Source organism: Agelaius tricolor, unplaced genomic scaffold, assembly GCF_023055355.1.
Source record: "Agelaius tricolor isolate 1412-34295 unplaced genomic scaffold, bAgeTri1.0.p SCAF_67, whole genome shotgun sequence".
Taxonomy (NCBI): Eukaryota; Metazoa; Chordata; class Aves; order Passeriformes; family Icteridae; genus Agelaius; species Agelaius tricolor.
Genome location: NW_027269327.1, coordinates 1062863 through 1085236, shown reverse-complemented (window position 1 = coordinate 1085236; position 22374 = coordinate 1062863). Strand labels below are relative to the sequence as shown.

At 42.6% G+C, this 22374-nt stretch overlaps 1 protein-coding gene across 2 annotated transcripts in view; it reads left to right on the top strand.

The window, feature by feature from the left end:
- Window positions 1-21074: 21074 nt before the first annotated feature.
- PRMT3 (protein arginine methyltransferase 3) overlaps window positions 21075-22374 on the top strand; it is a 57782-nt gene continuing 56482 nt past the window's right edge. For both annotated transcript variants that reach the window (XR_011676847.1, XM_071417133.1), the window contains exons 1-2: window positions 21075-21390; window positions 22049-22131. Coding sequence is in view for 1 of the 2 variants with exons in the window: in XM_071417133.1 (XP_071273234.1) it covers window positions 21083-21390; window positions 22049-22131 (391 nt within the window). In the remaining variant the exon portion in view is untranslated. The remainder of the gene's footprint in view (window positions 21391-22048; window positions 22132-22374) is intronic.

Here is a 22374-nt window from a genome sequence, read left to right as displayed (position 1 = left end):
GGTGTTTTTGCAGAGCTGCCTGGCCGGGCTCCTCTCGGCGCGGGCTGCTGGGGGCATTTGGAGCATGCTGATCAGGGAGATGGAATTCCACATTTGTTTGCAGTTCACTCTGTCTTTTCTGCCGAGGTCAGATTGCTTTGTTTGTTTGTTCTTCATTTTGGTGGCTGGAAACAATTATGGAGAAATGGATGATAGGATTTGGAGGCATATTTCTGGACGGTCATCCCTTTATCTCAGCCGTGTCCTGTGGCTGGGCAGGAGATGCATCTAGAATCTTAGTTTACAAAACAGTTTGTCTGCCATGCAAGGATCTCATTATTTTCATATTCTTGACATTTGTGATTTGCTAACCTTCCCAGTTGTCCAACCATCTTCCTGAAGATATTTCAGGAATGCTCTGCCTGAAAACCTAAAAGAAAAGTACAATCCTGTCCTTTTGAATAATCTCTTTCTAAGAGTGTTTTTTTTTTTTTTAAAAAAAAGGCAAGTTTGAATTTTTCTGATGTGTTCTTGTGAATCAGAAGGTATTTCACAGAGATTGCAAATGAAATCAGAATTAGGCTAGTAAAATAGAGACAAACCTTAGATTTAATATTTCTTCTCATAGAAAAAAAAAGGAACAACTCACTCTCCAAATTTGAATTTAAAATGTTATTATTACTGTAACAGAATGACCAAGAAAATCCCAACCAAAAGTACAAAGTACTTTTCAGCTGCTTTTGTGTAGTTTGGTTCAGCTGCTCTCTGTAAAAGCTCAAATACTTTCCTATAGTTTAGTACTAATCTAACTTCTGAATGCTTCATACAATTCAATAACCCTCTTGGAAATAATTATTTGCAATATCTGGTTGCTCATTGCACACACATGAAGATTTCTGCTATTTAAATCCATGAATAGGTGGAGTTTTCTATAACAAAAATACTCACAATAAATGTAGGTACTTCATAAGGATGATCCAGCCCAAAATCCACTTTTCAAATGTTTTCCAAAACTAAGCCAGCATAGGGAAAACATCATTTTTTCACCACAGAAGAATAGAAAATCCCTTAGTAGAGGATTGCAACTGAAACCAATGTTAATGAAGATTCTCTGTGAACCTGATTACATTTTCTTCAGTTTTATGCTTGCTATCTGGGAAAAAACAAAACCAAAACCAAAACAAAACAAAGAAAAATTCAGACCTTGTTATTTTTCTCTGAGGAAACAGAAAACCTGATTTGCTGAAAAAATAAGATTCTGCTGTAACTGAATTTCAAATGGTTTGGTGAATGTTTTTTGCTGTGTATAAGCTCTCGTATAATTTTTCATTTTGACAAGATGGTTTTAATCTAAGTTCAAAGCCTGTTACAGGTTTTATAGGTTAGAACTCATTTATTGCAATGTTATTGGCTATGTAAGTGACTACACAGATAATATTAATTAGCAACATACACTGCAGTGGTGAATAACACAAATAGTGATAGGAATGTTGATTTAAATTTCTAGCATCTCACTGAAGAATGTCAGTCTTTCAAACAACTTATATTCTGGGGGTCCCTTCATTCTAAAATTTGCTTATAATTTTCCAGTGACTGTTTTGATTATTTTGTCAGTTTTGCCCACGACAAGCCTGTTACAAAAGGAAAAGCAGAGGGAGCTGTTCCATATTTTTCTATCAGTGCAGCTGAGTTCCAAAGCATTGGCTTGTGCAATGTTTTTAGTTGTTTCGTAATGTATCTCTTTTTGAAGTCAATTTCTTCTCAATTTCACTCATATTTTCTTTTTTTCTTCCCTGAGGCTACTGATTGTGCTGTGATTTTTTTTTTTTACCACTTGATTTTTAGCCATTTTTTTTCTTCTTTACATCACATACACCTTTCTTGGAAAGGAATCCTTTCAGAACAAGGTATATACAGTGTGTTGTTACCTCAATATTTTCAACTTTTTAAAAATGGATTTAGCTTTTTTTGAAAGACTTTTTGAGAAAGGGACCACAGTGAAGGGAAAGGGGCTCTCAGAGTGCTGTGACTCCCTTGAACTCAATGGAAGTTGTTCTCAGGTTATGGCCTCGGGTTTACACCAATCCAAATCAAAGGTGTTGCTGATAAGAGCAGTCCCCTCCCTGCCCTGAGCAGCACCATCCCACCTCTCCTCTTTACCAGGTTGTTGTTATTGAAACAGCACAGACACCAACCTGGCTGATCCATTCTTTGCAGATTCAATTTTCAGAAGAATTAGGTTTTCATTCATATGGGAATATGTTAGTGCAGTAGGAATGTGAAACCACAAAGAGAAGCAAGGTACCTCCTCTCTTGTCAGAAGCTACTACTACTACTATTATTATTATTATTATTATTTACTAGGTGTTTGTAAAGGTGATATTCTCCTAGTAAGTCTTGTACTATTTTTTACTCTCCCTAAAATGTTATCTAGAAACATTCATAAAACAATAGCATAAACTAATGGTCGCAGATATATGTCACCACATTTCTCTTCACAGAGAAAAGCGTGGCACAATTCTTCCCAAGAATATTCTGGGTTTCACATTCTCTGAACTTCAGAGAAATGAAAAACAATTCTTATCTCATTTGCTGCATTTGCTGCTCCTGTGTTGCTCACAAGTGGAATGCATTGTGGAAGATTGTTTACCTGAAGGGAATTGGTAACTGGATTCTGGTGTGAGTGTTGTGATTCACTGCCCAATTGGGTCCAGGTGTGTGTGGGGACTGTCACTGACAGTCACAGTCACTCAGTGCAGCTGAGTGCTTGGCAGATTCAGTTTAGATGTAATGTAATATAGAGTAATATAGCATAAAAAAGTAATTCATTAGCCTTCTGATAAGATGGAGTTCTCCTTATCATTCCTCTCCTTTGTCAGGGCATTCCCTGCAAGTACTATAGATATAGTCAATGATTTCTACAATCTCCTTATAACTCCAAGGAACAAAATCACCTACCAAAAGGATCAAAGAGAAAAAGGCTAGCAAATGCCACAAATGGATGACCTACAGAATGGGTATTTCCCAGTTAAAGAACTATTGCAGCACCAAATCTTCTCTGCCAATGTGGCTGCAGAGGATTCTGTGTGATCTTGTGTGCTGTGCATGGAATAAAACATGCTGATAAAACTTCATGTGGCTGCATGTTCTCAGTGGTTCTTAGCCCTGTGGTTTGTGATGGGATCCACACCTGAGGTTCTGCACAAGGTAAGAGCCTGGTTAAAGTCAGCATCTTGCGAACTACAGACTTCTGCTCCAAAGAGCTGACTTTGCTTCAATGTGTTGTGGGGGGGAAATAAGTGTAAAAAACCAAATTATTCCACAAAACAGGGCACTCTTTACTGCACCAAACCACTCATTTACTTCAGTGATTAATTTGTTTTGGTGGTGTTAGTCATTTACTTGGCAAAATGCCTTTGCACTAGGGAATCTGGTTGGAAGAACCACTGTGAAATGAATGCAGTGAAAGTTACAGTGGCAGTGGAAATCCATTTCACAGAGGAAATTTGAATGAAGAGGCTGTGACCCACCAGAAGGAATCTGACCAAATCTGCCAGAGTTAGCAGGTATTTTTTTTTAGATATCCTTTACCTATTTCACACATTTTCAAACCATGCAGCTACTGTTTATACTGAAAGTACAATTTCTAGCTATTCTTAGAGGTGTTGCTGACTAGACAATTTGATGCCTTTGAGTCCAGCAGCTTGTTTATGTGTGGTACAGATAAATGCAACAGCAACTTCGTTTATTTTATTTTAATCTTAAACCCCATCTTAAACTCCCCCTTTTTCCTCCCCTTCTTTCCCTTCCCCTCCTTTCTTCCCACCTTTTCTCCTCCTTCCCCCCTTCTTTTCCTTCCCTTCTGCCCCACCTCCTTTGGCAGTACAGACTTGGTGCTCATGTAAATAGGGAAGAGAATTTATTTTTACAAGTCTAGCTACAGGTGAGTTGCCAAATGTAATAATGAAGAAAAGATTAGAAACTCCTTTAATTGGAACTGGAGGCTTTACGTGGCCTAGGGCTGAGCTTTGCTTAAGGCCATCTGATGCTCCAAAGATGTTTGAATCCAAGCTGGAATTGCACTGCCCTCCTGCGTTCACAGCGGAAAAGGGAGAAGTTTTGTGACATTCCCGGGACAGAGTCTCGTTTAAATGCCACGAATGAGAAACAAAAGGAACGCAACTATTCCTGCGCCCGCCTACTTAGAAGAGCACAGAATCGAACTTATTTTGGCTAATCAGAGCAGATTTTGCTCTCAGGTTCACCCAGAACATACAGAAAAAGTGGATATTCCAAGCAATTTGGAGTGTTTTTTCCAGCTATGCATTACTTGCCTAAACATTGTGGAAGTTTTGCAGGGTGCTCTGCTTTTACAGGCAGCCAGTTCAGGCTGCAGTGAAGTCTTGTGCAAGGACTTCAGCAGTTTTGAAGAGACCATCTTGTAGCTGATCAGATTCCAAAGCCATCACTGACGACACCTCCAGCACTACAAAGCTCCTAACACAGATGGAAGCTGCCCAGTGATTTCCTATCACCTCCCCACATGCTGGCTTAGGCAACTCACCAATTTCTGGGAAGCAGCAAAGGGCTCATGACAGAGCCAGGCTGTGCCACACAGATGTGCCCGCAGCCATGAGCTGCTGGAGCTGGCAAGCACAGCCTCAGGGCTGAGCCAAGGCACTCCAGCAGCACTGGCTGTGTCAAGCACAGCTACAGGGACAGCCCAGAGGCTGGCACATGCGCTGCTGGGTGGCACTGTGTGTCCCTAGGTCATATGGCCAGGTGGGCTGGCTGGGTGGGGGTCAGCTAGTCCAACCCCCTGCCACAGGCAGGGACACTTTTCACTGCACCAGGTTGCTCCAAGTCCCATCCAGCCTGGTCCTGAGTGTTTCCAGGAATGTTTCTTGGCAACCTGTTCCAGTGTTTTACTACCCTCATCATAAAGATGTTCTCCTGTGGAGGCTCTGGAGGGGCTTCTCCTAAGTTACACCCCACTGGCTCCTTCCCCTGTTCCTATGCCTGAACACAGGTGTTCCTGAGGCTCTCCCTCCCTTTTCCCTGATTGGGTCTCACCTTGATACTGCCTGGAGACCAAGGTCAGCCAGGAGGCCCCTGGGGGAGAGAGCAGGACCTGTGGGGGGAGTGTGTGTCTGTGAGGAGAACATCTCAGTGCATGGCTGAATTAAACATCTATGGATACTATGCAAAAGCCTTTTTTGCTTCTTTAGTCTGGACTTTACTAGCAGCAATTCAAGCTGCAACATTCTCCTTATATCCCTTTTTCTTTAAAACCATTTCCCTTCCTCTCCCTCATTCTGCTTTCAGCAGAGTGGGCTTGCAGGCTCCTGGAGAGGTGATACATGTGAATGGTCCTGCCCCCAGCTCCACACCAGCAAGGCAGCTCCATCCAACAGCTATGCTAGAAATGAAATAGTTCCTGAGCATTAGGAAAACAGGCTCTGGAGCAATCTTCTAATGAAAGCCTAGGAATAAGAACAGCTCATTTTAAAATGAGTCAGAGTGCTTCAAAGGAACCAGAGTGGCCTGCAAGAGCAATTAGGCAGAATGGAAATTCTATGTAAATACATAGAAAATTACACTGGCACAGGTTGCCCAGAGAAGCTGTGGCTGCCCCATTGCTGGAAGTACCCAAGGCCAGATTGTCTGAGACTTTGAGCAATCTGGCCTAGATAAAGGTGCTCCTGCCCATGCCAGGGGGGATTGGAATGAGTGTTAAGGTCCCTCCCAACCCAAAGCATTCTGTGATTCTGTGAAAGATGTTGTTTGTTAGAGAGTGCTTCATACAAATCAGGGGTTATAAAATCAGAGGTTCCCTGAACTTTCTCATTTAAGGACCTTACACCACATATTGGGTAAAGCCTTCCTCCCTCTAATATGCTGCTGTATTTTGGTAATGTCTCTTCAAAACAAGTTGGTTCTTCAAGGGCAAGGAGTGACACCTGCACAAACAGAACAGAAATAAAGAATGCAGGCAAGGAAAGCAGGAAACAGGAGACCAAACACAACTTTATCCACTGTGGCTGATGAGAGGTAATCAGGAGAGCTCCTGGGGAGGTCAGATTTGGGATAACATAGCAAAGTATTAGGTTAGTAGGGTTGTACCAGCTTTACTGTAATGGTAACGTAAAAGTGGCAATTGACATTTTTTGAAGTTTTTTGAAGTTTTTTGAAGACAGACTCTCTCATGTTTTTGCAGTCACAGATTTCTTCTGGGGAACAAAAATGAAAATAATATTGATAGAAGAATCATTTATTGTCAGGTATTTCTGAACATGGAAACTGGAAGTCAAAATAGACCACTGAGACTTAATCTAAATTTTACTGAACTACTGTGCATCCAGATGAATTAGTTTGAAAATTGGCTGTTGGCTCAAATTCTACCCTGGATCTGGATCTAGATTTCTAGTCTCCAGCTACTCAGACAGTTATTCAGTTCTGGGGCTTTGAAGTTCAGAAGACAGAATTTCAGCATGCAAATATGGTCATTAAAGCAAGTAATTACTACCCAAACCCGTGTCTGATCAATTAATAGCAAAACTGCATAACTGTTGTCTCCAGTGTGCTCTGAATGTTGCCAGAGAAATGAACCAGTGGTTTGGGGGACTTGAGCAAAGCAGGAAATCTCCTTGCTGCTCATGTAACTTGCACAGCAGCTGCTTGAGCATCTGCCTCAACTTTCAGCTGTAGGATTTGGCTGCCAGTTCCAGTAAACAAGTTGGGTGACCTCAGCTTTGTAAAAATGCATGAGCATCACTAATCTCAGTCTGCAGAGGCAGGTGACTTGTAGCACCAAGTGAAACTTTAGAGGAATTACTCTAAATGTGTAATGATTCACAGAGATTAGTCCTGTGGGGAAGAACTCTGGAACAACAGCTTGCTCAATGTGACAGCAAAAAATATTATGTTTACAGGGTTTCTTAGGAGCAGATCAATAAACAGAAGCAAAACATGCTGAAATTCTTACGTCTACAGCACAATAAGTTCAGTCTTTCTATATTTAAAGGGGCCTTATAAGAAAGATGGGGACAGGCTTTTTACTGGAGCCTGTAGTGATAGGACAAAGTGTGATGGTTTTAAATTAAAAGAGGGCAGATTGAGACTAGGTAAAATGAAGAAATGTTTTGTGATAGGGGTGGTGAACACTGGGACAGGTTGCCTGGAGAGGCTGTAGGTGCCCTATCCCTGGAAACATCAAGGCCAGGTTGGATGGGGCCCTGAGCAACCTGGTCTAGTGCTCCTGCTCATTACAGACAGGTTTGCCTAGATGATCTTTGAAGATCCCTTCTAACACAAACCATTCTATGATTCTAAGATCAAGGCTTTTATAATCCAGATCAGATTTGGTCAGGTGCCCTGGGCTCACTATGGGCACCACACTCCTGGTTTGAAGCAGTCTAAACAAGCAGTTCAGATGCTCAGCTCAGCTGCAGGGCAAATCTGGTGTGCATCTGGAGTGGAGACTCTGGCTCACTCTCTTCTGAAAAGAATCCAGTGTGCATCCACCAAAAGGGGTCTGCAGCTCCAAATGCCAAAACAGAAATGGGATCACTTCAAACCTCCAGTGCTGCTCCAACACAAACCAAAATGCTTTGATAGATGAAGCCACTGCAGACTTGACACACAGTTGAGGTTGTGATCTTGCACTAATATAGATTAGACAGAAAAGGTGTATCTTCTGCTTTCCTGAGTAATTTCATTAATTTACTAGTTTTTCCTATAAAAAGCAGTGCATTAAAAGCAAAACATTACAGAACTTTCAACACAAGTACTCTGAGCAAGAACAGAAAATCTTTCTGTCCGTGGTAAATAAAAGAGTGTGGAGTTTCAGGCTCCTTTCCATGTCTGAGCTGGCTGGCAGAGACTGCTGCAGTCAGGACACACCCAGAGCCCACAGAGCAAGAACTCTTCCTGATTTCCAGTCCTCACCACCTCTTTATGAAGATGGTATGTTTCTCACTGCACTGTCAAAGAAAAGGCTTCAGGTTTCATTCCCTAGGTGTTTACAGATGTTCAATTAATCTTTACAGAATGCCTAGGTGAAGATTAGGTATCAATGGCATTTTTCTCCTGTTATTACACAAAAATAAACCTATAAACAAGGAATAAACTCTTTTTCTGCTTCAAACAGCACAGGCTATAGCACAGTACATCTGCAGATATAATTAAAACTTCAAAATTAAAAAAATTACATGATAGTTGCTGTGCAGAACAGCCAGCCTGAAAAGAAAAACGTGTTGCTTTATCCTAGAATTTGAGAGCAGTAGGGTTGTTCAGATCTTCAATCAACAATCATTTTCTAAAGTTACCATCACTGGCCTCAGAAATAGAGGATTTGGAGAGGAATTGCAAACCACAGTAAATACTTACTTGAGTAAGTATTGATTTTTGTATTGTTTCCTGTTAATTCTTATTGTTAAAAATCCAAAATTGAAAAACATTCTTCAACATTTTTGGCTCTTTTTTACCACTGGCAAATGCAACAGGGTCATGCACATTAGCCAAAGAGAGAGTAATACACAGTTACTGCTTTATTTAGGTTGGCAGAAAGTTACATGTTCCACTTAAAATGTCTGAGATTTAACAGGTCAGCCTCTTTTGAAAATGATGAGTAGGTGTTTTGGGGGGTTTTTTGTTTGTATGTTCCACTGTTTTGATGAGTATTTTTGATAGGATAGATATATGTCCTGACAGAAGAAGTTGCTGAAAGAAGAGTTGGAGAAGAGCCTGTAAAGGACCTGAGCTTATATGGAAGAATCATTTGAAACAATTACTGAACAGCCAAATTTAGAGCTATTTTAACATTACTCTCCAAGTAGATATGCTCACAGTAAATTGTGCTGACTTTTGGAAGTCCCTGATCTGAAATGTTGCCTCTGAGACTTCACATCTGCAGTCTGTTTCAGAACTAGGACCCTGTTCTCAAGGCTGATGACTTAGGAAATCTATGTTTTATTTCAAAAGACTTTCCTGAGGATTTTATCAGCTGAAATAACTTTTCCCCTTCTGCTTAAAACACAGCTTGGGTATGTTAAGTTCCTGCACAAAGAGCATAAAATGTGTGTCAGTTCATTTTTTACTTTTAGTTAACTCCTTCAGTGTCAACAAGAACTTTTCCTAGAGTTAACTACCTGGTACTGAAGAGTCAAGACCACCCATTTCAAGACTTGTTTCAGGCAGGCTGTGTGCAACATTGCCAAGGCATCAGCTTGCCCACAGCCCTTCCTTCCTTGTTGGTGCAGAGGGAGCACATCTACAGGAAAAATTCAGCAGGGGGAAGAAGAGTAAAGCCCAGACTGAACCCAAACTTGCAAAGCCAGCTCACCGAGTCAGCACTGTGTCCCTGGGTGCTTCAGAGGCTCAGTGTGTGCCTATGGACACTGCCTGTCTGCCTCAGCCCTGAATTGTCCTGCACCACCTGAGTAAAGTGCCACTGGATTACCAGCTCTCATAGCCAACCTCCCCAGGGCAAGGCAGGCAGGCAGTGAGGATGAGTAAATCCTAGAGGAGCTGTGTTTGTAATGCTGCTGCCCTTGTGCCTCACAGATCTGTGTGTGAGCCACCATGCACTCACAGGTAACATCCCAGCCTGTGTCTGTGCCTTGGAGCTGAATTCAGCATGGCTCAACAGCTGCTTTGATAGCATTTTATATCTTGGAAGTCAAAGAAGCTTACTTCTCTCACTCCTTAGTGCCCCAGCCCACAGACTAAGCAAAATTTTACCATATTGCTGTAAAAAGAAAAGGGAAGGTTCAGGAGCTCTTGTATTCTTATGTTTCAAACTGATGGACTGAAAGTGGAGGAGCCAGGAAATGTGCTGAGAGTTTGGTGGCATAGGCTTGCTCATGTTTAAACTGTGAAATGTTTGCAAATGTCTACTTAAAGGCAACATTAAAACAACAGGCCTCTTTTGCTTTTGTGGCTTTGCTTACCAGCTACAATGTGCCATATCAGAGTGTGAGGGCTGGGAGGAGAGATCTAAAATTTAGCAGCTTAAAAAAAAAACCAAAAAAACCCCCCAAAAAACAACCCAAACGTTTTTAATCAGCTTGAGAGCCCAGTGGATTTGTGAAATCGTTTGGGATTAACAGGCTATTGATTGCTAATAAAACAATATTTAGCTTTGTCTGATGAACAGCAATGGAAAAAAGGTGTGGGCACCTTGTCAAACAGGACCCATTGAGGAGGGATGATGGGTTAAGTGTGGGGGTCTGAGTGGCAGCGTGGGTGCCCAGGCTTCAAGGAGAACTTGTCAGTTGTTAGTGAGGCTGGTGAAAGGAAGGACGCCAGCGCCTGATGGCTGGGGTAGTATTGATGCAAGTTAGCTGACTAATCAGATTGAAAAAGTCCCATGGTATTTATGTCACTTTAATTTTCATCAAACAATTGGAGACGACAGCACTCTATTAAGAAGAGGTTGATCCAGAACTAAAGCTAAATAAATTAGGGTCTCAGTTTAATCAAATTATCCCTCTGCTGGCCTTGGATTAACCGAGGGAGACAGCGTCAGTCTAGGCACTTTTCATTGGCTGGTTTATTTTTTTTTAAAGAAGCTGGTACAAAGAATGGGAGATTTAACACACAGCTACTACTCATAATACCTCAAATAAGCACCTTTTAAAGAAGCAGGAATTAATATTTATCAGGAAAATTTGCAGTTTTACTGAAGGATATTTCCATTTTTATGTTAGGAGGTGTTTTTTTTCAATGAAATGAACTGAAAATGAGGTTAAATTTGTCAACAAAAATCTAGACTGAGACAACCTGAAACAAACTGGCACAGAAATGGAAACACTAGCCTAATGCTACCTAATGATTCCTTGTTAGACTCATAATATTTTAATTTACCTGCTCTAAAAATGCTTTGATTGCACAGTTACATTTTGCTATTGTTTACTTACATTTTTCACGCAGGGTAAGAAATTCTTTTTCCTCCTCCCTACATTCTTTACACCTCTGGGTGTAAAAATCTTTGAGGTATCCAGATTGTCTCTGAGAAAATAATTTTCGCAAGCTGCCTTATATCTTCTCCTGCAAAGTTTTCACTAGAAGTTTACAGCAAGAGCTGGTAACTGTCTTTTCAATAGTATGAAAACATGAAAAAAATCCTGTGTTTATATTTCCTCTACAAAGATATAACTGAACTGTTGCAATAAATATTTCAAGGTCCTGAACTCTTGAAATATTCCAAATCTGTGTGTTGTCATAATCATTGTAAAAGTAACTCTGGATTTCTAGACATAGAAATGAAAGTAAAATAGTACATCCTTTGCTGGAAGCAATGAACTGAATTCATCCCAGTTAACCACAAAAATTTTTCTTTTAAATGCAACATGATGAATAAACACCTCCTTCCATCTTGGTTGCAAAGTTAAAAATAATTTTGTGAAGAAGCAGGGTAAACATATGTAGTATTGTGCCTGAGTCTACTTTCTGAATGCTTCTATCTCTGAATTCTAAGTGGTTTTTGCTGCCCATGATCATCAATGTTGTTCCTCATTCTTTTGAGGCAATCCCAACTTAGGGAAAATGAAGCTGAGCAAATAAATTCTTGTATTTTTGTTACATCTGTCAAAATGGAGGTAATGGGATCAGCTGTGATCTAGTGCACACTCAGGAAAATAATTTTCACTGCATGTGTAATAGACCTGATAAGTATGCCTGACTTCTGTTAGGCATACTTATCAAGTCTATTCTCCCATAATCTACAAAATTTCACAGTCTTCCTCTGCTTGCATTTCATTTCTGTTCTTATTATGCCCTTGGAAATGCAGGCACTGAGCACCTGGTTCCTTACATAGCTATGCACACATATCCTAATGCTCCTTTCATTTGGGATTTATAAATTTCCAGCTCAAACAATTTGCTCCTTTCTTTTTCTCGCACACATCGAGATTCCACTCTTTGGTCAGCTCTGGTGGACATAACCTTGCAGATGCTCATCCCTGCAAAAGAAGGGTTTTTTTCCCCAGGTAACTCATCTATTTATTTCCTTCCAAAGCTTGCTAAATGCCTGACATCCACTCTTGTGACACTAAGCACCTTGCAGATACTATAAAAAAAAGTTAAGGGCCAAACAGTTGCTTTTGGGGGGTTGTTTTTAAAGCACAGCCCTCACAGTTCTGCAAGTTTGACTGAAAGCTTGTCTTTGCTTGTTTTCTTACTGTGGATGAAAAAAGATCATATATTTTCATTGTAAAGAGGTGATCTAAGGTAAATGCTTCATTTTACTTCAAACTGGGATAGGATTTTTCTTGTAGCTTTTCTGCACAATCATTTACTCTAAGTTCAGGTATTTTTTCCCTGTAGAAAACAGACATTTTCCCCGTAGAAACACAAATATTATGAGACAGAAAAGTTTGAGATGCTTACAGCTGCTATCTCTGTGAACAATGGTTTATCCTCAACGTGCTTATGAATTCTTTTATCTGCTTTTACCCTTTGGACAGAAACAGTCAAAGTAACCCTGAAGATTTTTTAAGTGATTTTTTAAGTATCTCATTATTTTTGTAACATTACCTGTTTGGAGAGATCTCAGTTGGATTCCAGTGACCTGTAGCATCTGAAATGATCCCATTTTCCTCAAGCTGCTCCACAATGCACATTTTATGGAGGCACTTCTGTAGAGGGATAAATGTGTGTGTAACATACTGAGTCCCACACTTTGTAATATAACCCTAAACCTAATTCCAGGGTGAATTTTTGTTAAAAACTAAACAACAACAACCCCAAATTCCCCAAGTAAATAACACCCCTTCCCTGCCACCCACTCCCCCCCCAAAAAACCCCAAAACCAAAAACCCAACAACCCAAAACCTGCCCCTGTCCAGAGAAAAGTTTTGTTTTGCAGCCCCTACTCTCCTTTGGCAGCCCTTTCCAGCCCCACTTCAGCTCCAGATCTAGGCTTAACTTCTCTCTCAATCTTAAGCCTAAGCCTGGTTTGAGGGTGAGCCCTACAAATGGTCAGATGGGCTTTGCCCAGATAAAACTGCCTCAGTCAGTTATCTTAGTATACTAAGGGGAATATGGTCATCATTTTATGAGACTTTTAAACTGACTATTTAAATTCAGAATAGCAATTTTGCTTTCAATACTACTAACTTTTCCTTCTTATAAGAATAAAAAATACCTTTTGACTACAGTTCATTCCCTCTGCATACAAACTGGCACTCACATGTTCTGATTTATACTTCATTTAACTCTTTCCAAGCTTTTATTATTTTAACAGGTTCTGAATTCAGCCTTTGGCTGTGAAGGCAATAAAGGGTTAAGAGGTAACTGTCATTTCTGATGTTTTACTTGCAGGGATACCATTCTGCAAAAGGTGAGGTTTCTGCACCTGGTTCTGTTGCACCTAAGGCCTCTAGAGCTGTGTTTTTCATTGCTGTGTGATGTGTGGAAGTGACAGCTTTGTGAGAAAAAACACAGCTTTGACAGCTTTGTGTTCATCTCTACACATCTTAAAGGCTCAATGAAAAAGCCACTATCTGTTTTTAGACTGCTGGCTACAGAGAGTTTTTATCATTGAAACAAAAAAATGCAACAAACTGGGGTGGGAGGATTGAATATATTTGCTTTTGGAAGCGTCATTCTTGGCATTTATGTGTAACAGGCCACCTTTAGTATCCAAGGAGTATAAAGCAAAATTTTGGACAGTTTGGACTTTCTGGATAAAAAAAGCTTTTGAAAAATTATCTTTAGTTTTGAGTTTCATAGCTGTGATCTGTTGTCTGCTCTGTTGGTGACCTTGAGTGGTTAAAATTTAAAAAACACAACTCTGACTACACAACTAAGAAGTAATTTGGTTTGTTAATATGAATCTTTAAAAATCTGCTATTTTTTTTCTAATATATTTTACACAGGGTAAAGTCATAGCCATTTAATAATAGTTGGTTAAAAAATACCTTTTTTTTCCCAACACAATTTCCATTAACATATTTCTTTGGTTTTGAATTATGACAAGCACGGGAGCCACAAAAAAGTGACGCAGGTAGAGAACAAAGTTACACATGCTTGGAAATCCAGATGAAACAAGTGATATGTGGATACCATATTTTGTGTGTGAACACCCTCCAACAGTCTCCCCAGTGTTGTGTTTCCAGAACTGAAAAAAAGTTTGAAATGCAGTAAAAAAACCCAGCAAATATTTGAAGTTTCTTCCCCTTGGCCCAGATTATGAAATAGTAATCCATTACATTGTAAATCTTCCTGTACCATGCAAATCCCTTTACAAGGATTAGGAGATTGTAACAAAGATGATCATATTTCACTAGGTACCAGTGTAAGTTACATATTTCTGCTGCAGATTTCATAGAGTCCTCACCCAACACGTTATGTACAGTGACCCAAACAAACAGGTGCTTTACATTTAATGAGAATCTTAATTCCCAGAAGAATAAAAAAGAAGGCTCGGTTACAAGGCTGTGTGGCACATTCAGCCTGTGCTCTCTGAGGGGACTCCACAATAGCTGAGGGTGTGCAATGGAGCAAGGACTATGCAATCAGTGACCCCTTGCCCCTCGGGGGCGGGAGGGGGGAGAGCACAATTTCACTCAGACACAAAGAAGCTGCTGTTTCTGCTTTTGCTGCTATCAGCCTGGGTGCTGCTGACAGAGCAGTGCCTGTTAAATCTATTTCTGCTCCTAACTGCTTGGGCAAGAGTAGAGCGAAACTGTGTTTTATCATTCTGCATCACTTCTGTTTCTTTCAGGGGATCAGATCCTACTTAGGGGGTGTAAGGTAGGAGCATCTGACTTGGCTAGATTTCCTCTGTACGCTAAGGGAATGCAGCACTTTGCTAGCATTTTGCACTAATTCTAATTCATTGGGTAGTACTGAATTGCTATGTAGGAAAAAAAATTCCATGAGAAGCACTTAGTTCACACCACTAAGTAGTGTTTGCAAGATTGGTGGTATCCTCTCATACCTGTAGAAATCTGAATGGATATAGGATTTTTTAAAAGTACAGGATGAAATTTGTGAAGGAGTCTGACTCATTAGCTGTTAGACCCTTCTTCAAATTTGGCATTCTGGTCTTATCTAAAACCAGTTTCCTAATTTAGGTTTTTCATGTCCCTTTGGATTTGCCTATAACTAAGCAAGCCTAATCTGTTTAATTAGTACCACACTTAAAAGTCTTTGTTAGCTTTGAGAGGTAGGAGAGTGAAAGGGAAAATTAAGGCATATGGACAGATACACAAGTACAGCTTGTGAGATCAGGAATTGTAATCCAGACAAGTAAAATCAGATTTTCACATTTCTTTCCTGAATCCTGTATCCCACTCTTTTTTTTTTTTTTTAATTTGTTACTAATCAATTCAAATCTCTTTGCTTTTATACTCAGCAAACACTACTGAATTTGCATTCTAAAAATGAAATGACAATCAGACCCTTGGTTACACCCCTCTACAAATGACCAAAAGCTGCAAAGATGATGGTAATGCTGGCTGTCACTCTGTTGAGTAATGATTATAATGTATTAACAAACACTTGGTACCTTCCCTTACATTGAGAGCTACATATAGCAGAGTCAGCCTTTGTAAAATAAGTATCATAGAATCATAGAGTTCTGAATTGGAAGGGATCTATCAGGATCATCAAGTTCAGTTTCTGGTCCTGGGCAGATCACCCCAAGAGTCACACTGTCGCAGACATCTTTCATGAAAAATCCTTTCTTAGGATTTTTCCTTGTGAGAAGCTGCAGTTTCAGTAACCAAAGTAAACAATGGTTATCTGCTGCTGTGGAATGCAACAGGTAGACCCATGATTGGTCTCCTGTGGGTGTTTGGATTTCTTGACCACTCATGGCAGAGCTGGCTCTTGCTCTGTCTGAGACACAGATCTTTGTTATTCATTCTTGTCTATTCTTAGCTTAGCTAGCTTCTGAAGAAACCTTTTCCTCTCTATTTCTTTTTAGTATAGTCTTAATGTAACATATATCATAAAATAATAAATCAAGCCTTCTGATCATGGAGTCAACATTCTTGTCTCTTCTTCATCCTGAAAACCCTTGTGACCACAGTCACATCACACCATGTGTCTGAGAGCACTGTCCAAATGCTTCCTGAACTCTGCCAGGCTTGGTGCTGTGACCACTGCCCTGCACTGTTCCAGTGCCCAACCACCCTCTGGGTGAAGAACCTTTTCCTGACATCCAACCCAAACCCCCCTGACTCAGTTTCATGCTGTTTCCTTGAGTCCTGTCCTCTCACGAGGAAGTTTTAACTGCAGTGAGGTCTCCCCTCAGTCTCGTCCAGGCTGAACAGACCAAGTAATCTCATCTCCTGCTCACATGGCTTCCCCTCCAGACCCTTCACCATTCTTATGGCCTTCCTTTGGACACTCTCTCACAGCTTCATGGCTTTCTCATATTGTGACACCCAAAACTGCCCCAGCACTCGAGATGAGGCTGCTCCAGCTCAGAGCAGAGCGGGACAATCCCTCCCTTGCCCAGCTGGGAGGATGTGCCTGATGTCCTCAGGACAGGCCTGGCCCTCCTGGCTGTGCTGATGTCCCCAGGACAGGCCTGGCCCTCCTGCCTGTGCTGATGTCCCCAGGACAGGCCTGGCCCTCCTGGCTGTGCCCCAGGACAGGCCTGGCCCTCCTGGCTGTGCCTGGTGTCCCCAGGACAGGCCTGGCCCTCCTGGCTGTGCCTGATGTCCCCAGGACAGGGCTGGCCCTCCTGGCTGTGCCCCAGGACAGGCCTGGCCCTCCCGGCTGTGCTGATGTCCCCAGGATAGAGCTGGCCTTCCTGCCTGTGCTGATGTCCCCAGGATAGAGCTGGCCTTCCTGGCTGGCCCACATTCAGCCTGCCATCCACCAGGACCCCAGATCCCTTCCTACAGTGCTACTCTCTCGTTCCCCAGTCTATACACACAGCCAGGCCTGCCCAATCCCCAGGGCAGAATCTGGTGCTTTGCCTTGTTAAACTCCACACAGTTGGTGATTGCCCACTTCTCTGATTTCTCCAGGTCTCTCTGCAGGGCCTCTCTGCCCTGAAGGGAGTTGACAGCTCCTTCCAGTTTAGTGTGGTCAGCAAACTTACTTAATGTACCTGTAATGTAGATTAGCTTCTTATGAAAAACTAGATGGAAAGGGAAGAAACTATCGCCATGTCTGACCTGGTGGAACAGTGTGGCAAAATTGTAGCAAAACATGTGGTGCTGAAAATCCAATACCTGGTACCTTTGAGATTTTCACTTCAGTCTAGCAGCTGTAATTTGTTCCTGTGATGGCAGCTCTGGAGCAGCCAGGGAGTTTCATTTGGAAAAGGAACCCATTTGATGTGTGGTGTGACCACAGTGAGCACCAATGCATAGTAAGTGAGGGAGTTTGGCAAATCAGCTTTTAAAGGTATGTTCGATCTCCTGAACCAAAGTGCCAACGCAGAGGCCTGCAAACTTCCCTAACTTTTTAACCTACTCACAAATGACCAACTTGATCCAAAAGTACAAGATGGCATTTGTCACTATAGGACACAAAATAACACGATGCAGATGTGCTGCTCTTTTCAAGGTAAAAAGGGCTTTTTAATTTCTGACTCCAACATTTATAGATTTCCAAAAGTGACAGTGGATTGGAGGGGGACAGTGCCACCTCTCCAATGACACTGGACAGACCAAGAGTCCATCAAATTTCTCCTCCTCCATAAAAGAATGGAAAAAAAAAAGTTATTTACAGAAAGTGTGTGAGAAAGTTCATTACAAGAATGTAAGCATCAGAAGGCTTAGAAATCTTAAAAAATCAGGGCGACAGTCATTTAAAAATGTGAGATGCCTAGGGAGGCACAGCTGACTAACCGCAGCAATGAGATATAGCAGATTTCTTAAGTATGTCCTGTTAGGGAATAAACACTGCACAAACACCTGACTCAGAGCAGTTCTAGCAGGATGCAGAGCTCATCTCTGCTCCTGCCATTATATAAGGTAGTCAGGTTCCAGGTGAAATAGTAATTTCCTTATTTTTGGAAATATTTGTAGTAGCACAGATATGAACTTAGACACTTTGAGGGTACAAATTGTAAAAATTCCAGCTTCAACATTTCCCCTACCACATCCTGCTTAGGAGAACCATGGGAACCAGCACAACTTCTTTCTAAAGAGATGTGTGTTTCTGTCAGGCACAAAATACAGAGAAAATGAAGGAGCTTCAGTAACCAAACTGGAACATCAGGTGCTAACTGTGTTCTTCAAGCAATAAGCTTCAAGCTTTGGTTTTCTATATTGTTTTTTAACCACTTTTTAGCTTCTGCATTTTAATGAGGTCTCAGTTAAAAAGGACATTAGGAAGAATTTCTTCATAGAAAGGGTGACTAGACATTGGAATGGGTTGTCCAGGGTGGTGGTGGAGTCACTCTCCCTAGAGGTGTTTAAGGAAAGACTGAATGTGGCACTTAGTGCCATGGTCTTGTTGCAAAATGTGGAATATGTAAAATTTCCTTAGGAAAGGATGTGCTGTAACGTTTGATCTTTGCATACCTTCAAGCCTAACCAACAAGAATCTAATTGGTGGGAGAACCACTAACAAGCTCTAAGGGATCTCCAGGTGTTAGAAAAACCAATTACTTGTTGGTAGAATGACCTTGTTAAGGTTTAGGGGTGGAAATGCTTCAGTGATCTCAGCCCTGGGGGGAGGTCAAAGCTTGGGTAGAAGGACATACCCCTGATAGCGCACACAGAGAATGCAGAATTTATGGGCCATAAGGACATATGGCAGAACCCCCAAGATAAGGAAGAAACTAATAAAGACAACTCAGCAACTGTGCTGCCATCAGTTCCAGCTGGGTAAAAGGTGATTCCAGAGGGGGAAGATCACGGACTCAAAACACCAACCCAAGAAACCACCAACTCAAATAAAGAGTGAGCACACAGCCTAACAACATGAGGAGGAGGAGAATCTTTAAACAATAGGAGATAAAATACTAATTAATAAGGGAACTATGTAACTTGTGGCTAATGAACACTAATTCTTTTGCTGAAATGTGTAAATAGTGTATAACATATAAATAAAAGTTCTGATAGTTTGTGTGCTTTATTTGTGGAATAACACCCAGGCCTGTGCAACTGTGAAATAAATAATCGACATCTCTCGAGTGTGCATTATTGGCTTGTAGCACACTGGGTAATGAATCTGAGTTTTGTGGGCAGTCTGGCTGACAAGGTGGTGTTTGATGTTTAGGTAACATCAGTTGAACCTATCGTTTTTCTACTCAGATTTAAAGGACCAGTTTGTAAGAGATGCAAATAATCACAGATCTTCGTAAGACATAGGTTTAGATATTTCCTTCCTGCTCCTTTTGTCTATCTTCATGGCATGAAATACATTTTTTCTTCTTATTTTATCAAGTTCTTTTGGGTCAAGGCTTATATTGTATCAGAAAACAGCATAGTGGAAAAGGGGGAGAGAAACCGATAAAATAAAGTTTTGATGAAGAGCTTCTGTGATGCATTTATGCAAGCAAGTAAATGAAATATTTACAAACTGGAGACTCAAGAGCATATTTGGTAGTGAGAAAACTCTTTATGAAATTTGTTGGACTGCATTTTTTGATTCCAAAATGTCAAGTCACCACATGTCGGACTCGATGACCTCAGAGGTTTCTCCAACCTCATCGCTTCTGTGACTCTGTGGTTCTGTCAGTCACTCGACCTTATTTAAAAACTGACATTTAAAAGCACGTGCTGTTCCCTTTAACCCTCCCATGGCAGCCACGCTGTCTGCGAGACACCAAAAGCTGGGCGCGGACGTCGGGATTCCTGCTCCGCGCTGGAACACGGAGCAACCCCGCCACCTCCTGCGAGGCAATGGCTGAGGCACAGGGCCATGGCTGAGGCACAGGGCCATGGATGAGGGATGGGGCAATGGCTGAGGGATGGGGCCATGGCTGAGGGAAGGGGCCATGGCTGAGGGATGGGGCCATGGCTGAGGCATGGGGCCATGGCTGAGGGAAGGGGCGATGGCTGAGGGATGGGGCCATGGCTGAGGGAAGGGGCAATTGCTGAGGGATGGGGCCATGGCTGAGGGAAGGGGCCATGGCTGAGGCATGGGGCCATGGCTGAGGGAAGGGGCCATGGCTGAGGCATGGGGCCATGGCTGAGGCATGGGGCCATGGCTGAGGGATGGGGCAATGGCTGAGGGATGGGGCCATGGCTGAGGGAAGGGGCCATGGCTGAGGGATGGGGCCATGGCTGAGGGACAGGGCCATGGCTGAGGCATGGGGCCATGGCTGAGGGATGGGGCCATGGCTGAGGGAAGGGGCCATGGCTGAGGGACGGGGCCATGGCTGAGGGAAGGGGCCATGGCTGAGGGACGGGGCCATGGCTGAGGGATGGGGCCATGGCTGAGGGATGGGGCCATGGCTGAGGGAAGGGGCCATGGCTGAGGGACGGGGCCATGGCTGAGGGACGGGGCCATGGCTGAGGGAAGGGGACGTGGCTGAGGGAAGGGGCGATGGCTGAGTGTGAAAAACGCCAATCACTTGTTTTTAAAATTTTAAAAGTTTAATAGTAATAAAATGGTTATAAAAATAGTAATGCAATTAGAGTAATGATAATTTGGACAATTCAAATTAGGACAATATGAGACAATAGAGACAAAGAGTTATGGATGTCCGGGTACCTATTTCTGGACAAAATAAGCCTGAAAAAGGACCCACGTTAACAGAGGATTAACCCTTAAAAGCAACAGCCTGTTGCATATTCATACACTTCATACACGATGCATAAATTCCATTCAAACACAGGATTCTGTCTGGGCAGTGTCAGCTTCTTCCTCCGAATCCTAACAGCACCTTCGAGGCGGGAAGAAGTTCGTTTCTTCTGGTAATGGGGCAATAAATTATTTTTCTCTGAAAGATTCAGGTGTCCTGTGGCTGCTATCTCGCTGCGAGTCCTTTCTTTAAAAAAACTATTCTACATAGCACAGTTTCTATTTGAACATTTTTTATAACCTAAAACTATATTTAACACAGTACTTAAGAGAATTAATACAGCATTACTTTCTAACACAACACATATAATATTCATTTCAATATTTGCGAAAACCCAATCGTAAAATACGTGCATTTTTCACACTGAGGGACGGGGCCATGCCTGAGGCACGGTCCCGCCGTCCCCCTGTACCGCTGCCCCTCTCTCCCGCAAGATGGCGCCGGCCCGGCCCCTCAGCGCGGCCGCGGCCGGAGGCTGCGCCAGGGGGCGCGCGCGGCCCCGCTCCGTCCCCGCCGCCGGAAGCGGCGCGCGCGGGGCGGCGGCGGGACATGGATCCCATGGAGCCTGAGCAGGAGGAGGAGATGCCCGAGCTGTCCGACGGCGAGGGCGCCTGGGACGACGAGGAGGAGGAGGAGGAGGAAGGCGCTGCCGTGGCCCAGCAGACCCGCTGCCTCTTCTGCGACAGGTGGGGGAACGGGGAGCGCGGGGCCCCGTGAGGAGCGCGCTGCTCCGGGTGCGCTGCGCTGCGAGCGGCCGGGCTCGGCCCGCGGGAGCGGGATCGGGATCGGGATCGGGATCGGGATCGGGAATCGCTGCTTTGTGGCCTCGCTCTGTAGCGTGCTGATCGCATACACGGCTCTGTGGAGCCGGGCGTGTGTTAGATTCGGACTGAAGGAGGGAGGAACGTGGTAATAATCCCCTCCCCTCGTGCTGAAGCAGCGTGGAGGCTCTTCTCCTTTTCTCTTTCGTCTTTTCCCCATGGCCAGTATCGAGATGAGAGTTTTTATTTCGATGCACCATATCAAACTGCCCCACCCACCTTGTGTTGGTGTGGTTTTTAGATCTCAGGTTTAGCGCAGGCTTTGCTCTCAGACAGTGTTTGGAAGTTAAGAGGATCTGTGGTTTTGTCAAACAGAATTTTTGTGTTCACTGGCTTTTGTTTCAAAATGTTTGACAAACAGGGTAAAAGCTTTGTGAGGCATGTGAGCCAGTGCCTGGTCATCCTTTCTCAAAGGCAGGAAATGTGTTCTGAATTCCCCAGTAAGTCAGAACAGAGCATATAGCACTCCTAAGTTGGAACTTAATGTGTCAATATTGCATATTTAATAGTTTGTTATTTACAGGTTGTTTAGTTCTGCTGAAGCTGTGTTCTCCCACTGCAAAACAGAGCATCAGTTTGATGTTAGTGATGTGATCCAGAAACATGGTAAGTTTTTTTCATGATGTGTCATTTCCTTTTGTGTATGAGTGTCTCATTTAAAATAAATTGCAAATATTAATTTGTTTCTATCTGATCTCATGGTTCACAGCTGAAGCTTCCAAGATTGAATAAGATGAGCTATTGTAGAAAAATGCTTATAAATTTCCTTTATGCTGGCTGCTTCCTGCATGCCTTTTCTACTGGCAAAGCTCTCAACCAGTGACAAAAGTGAGATTGATCTTTGCTGGC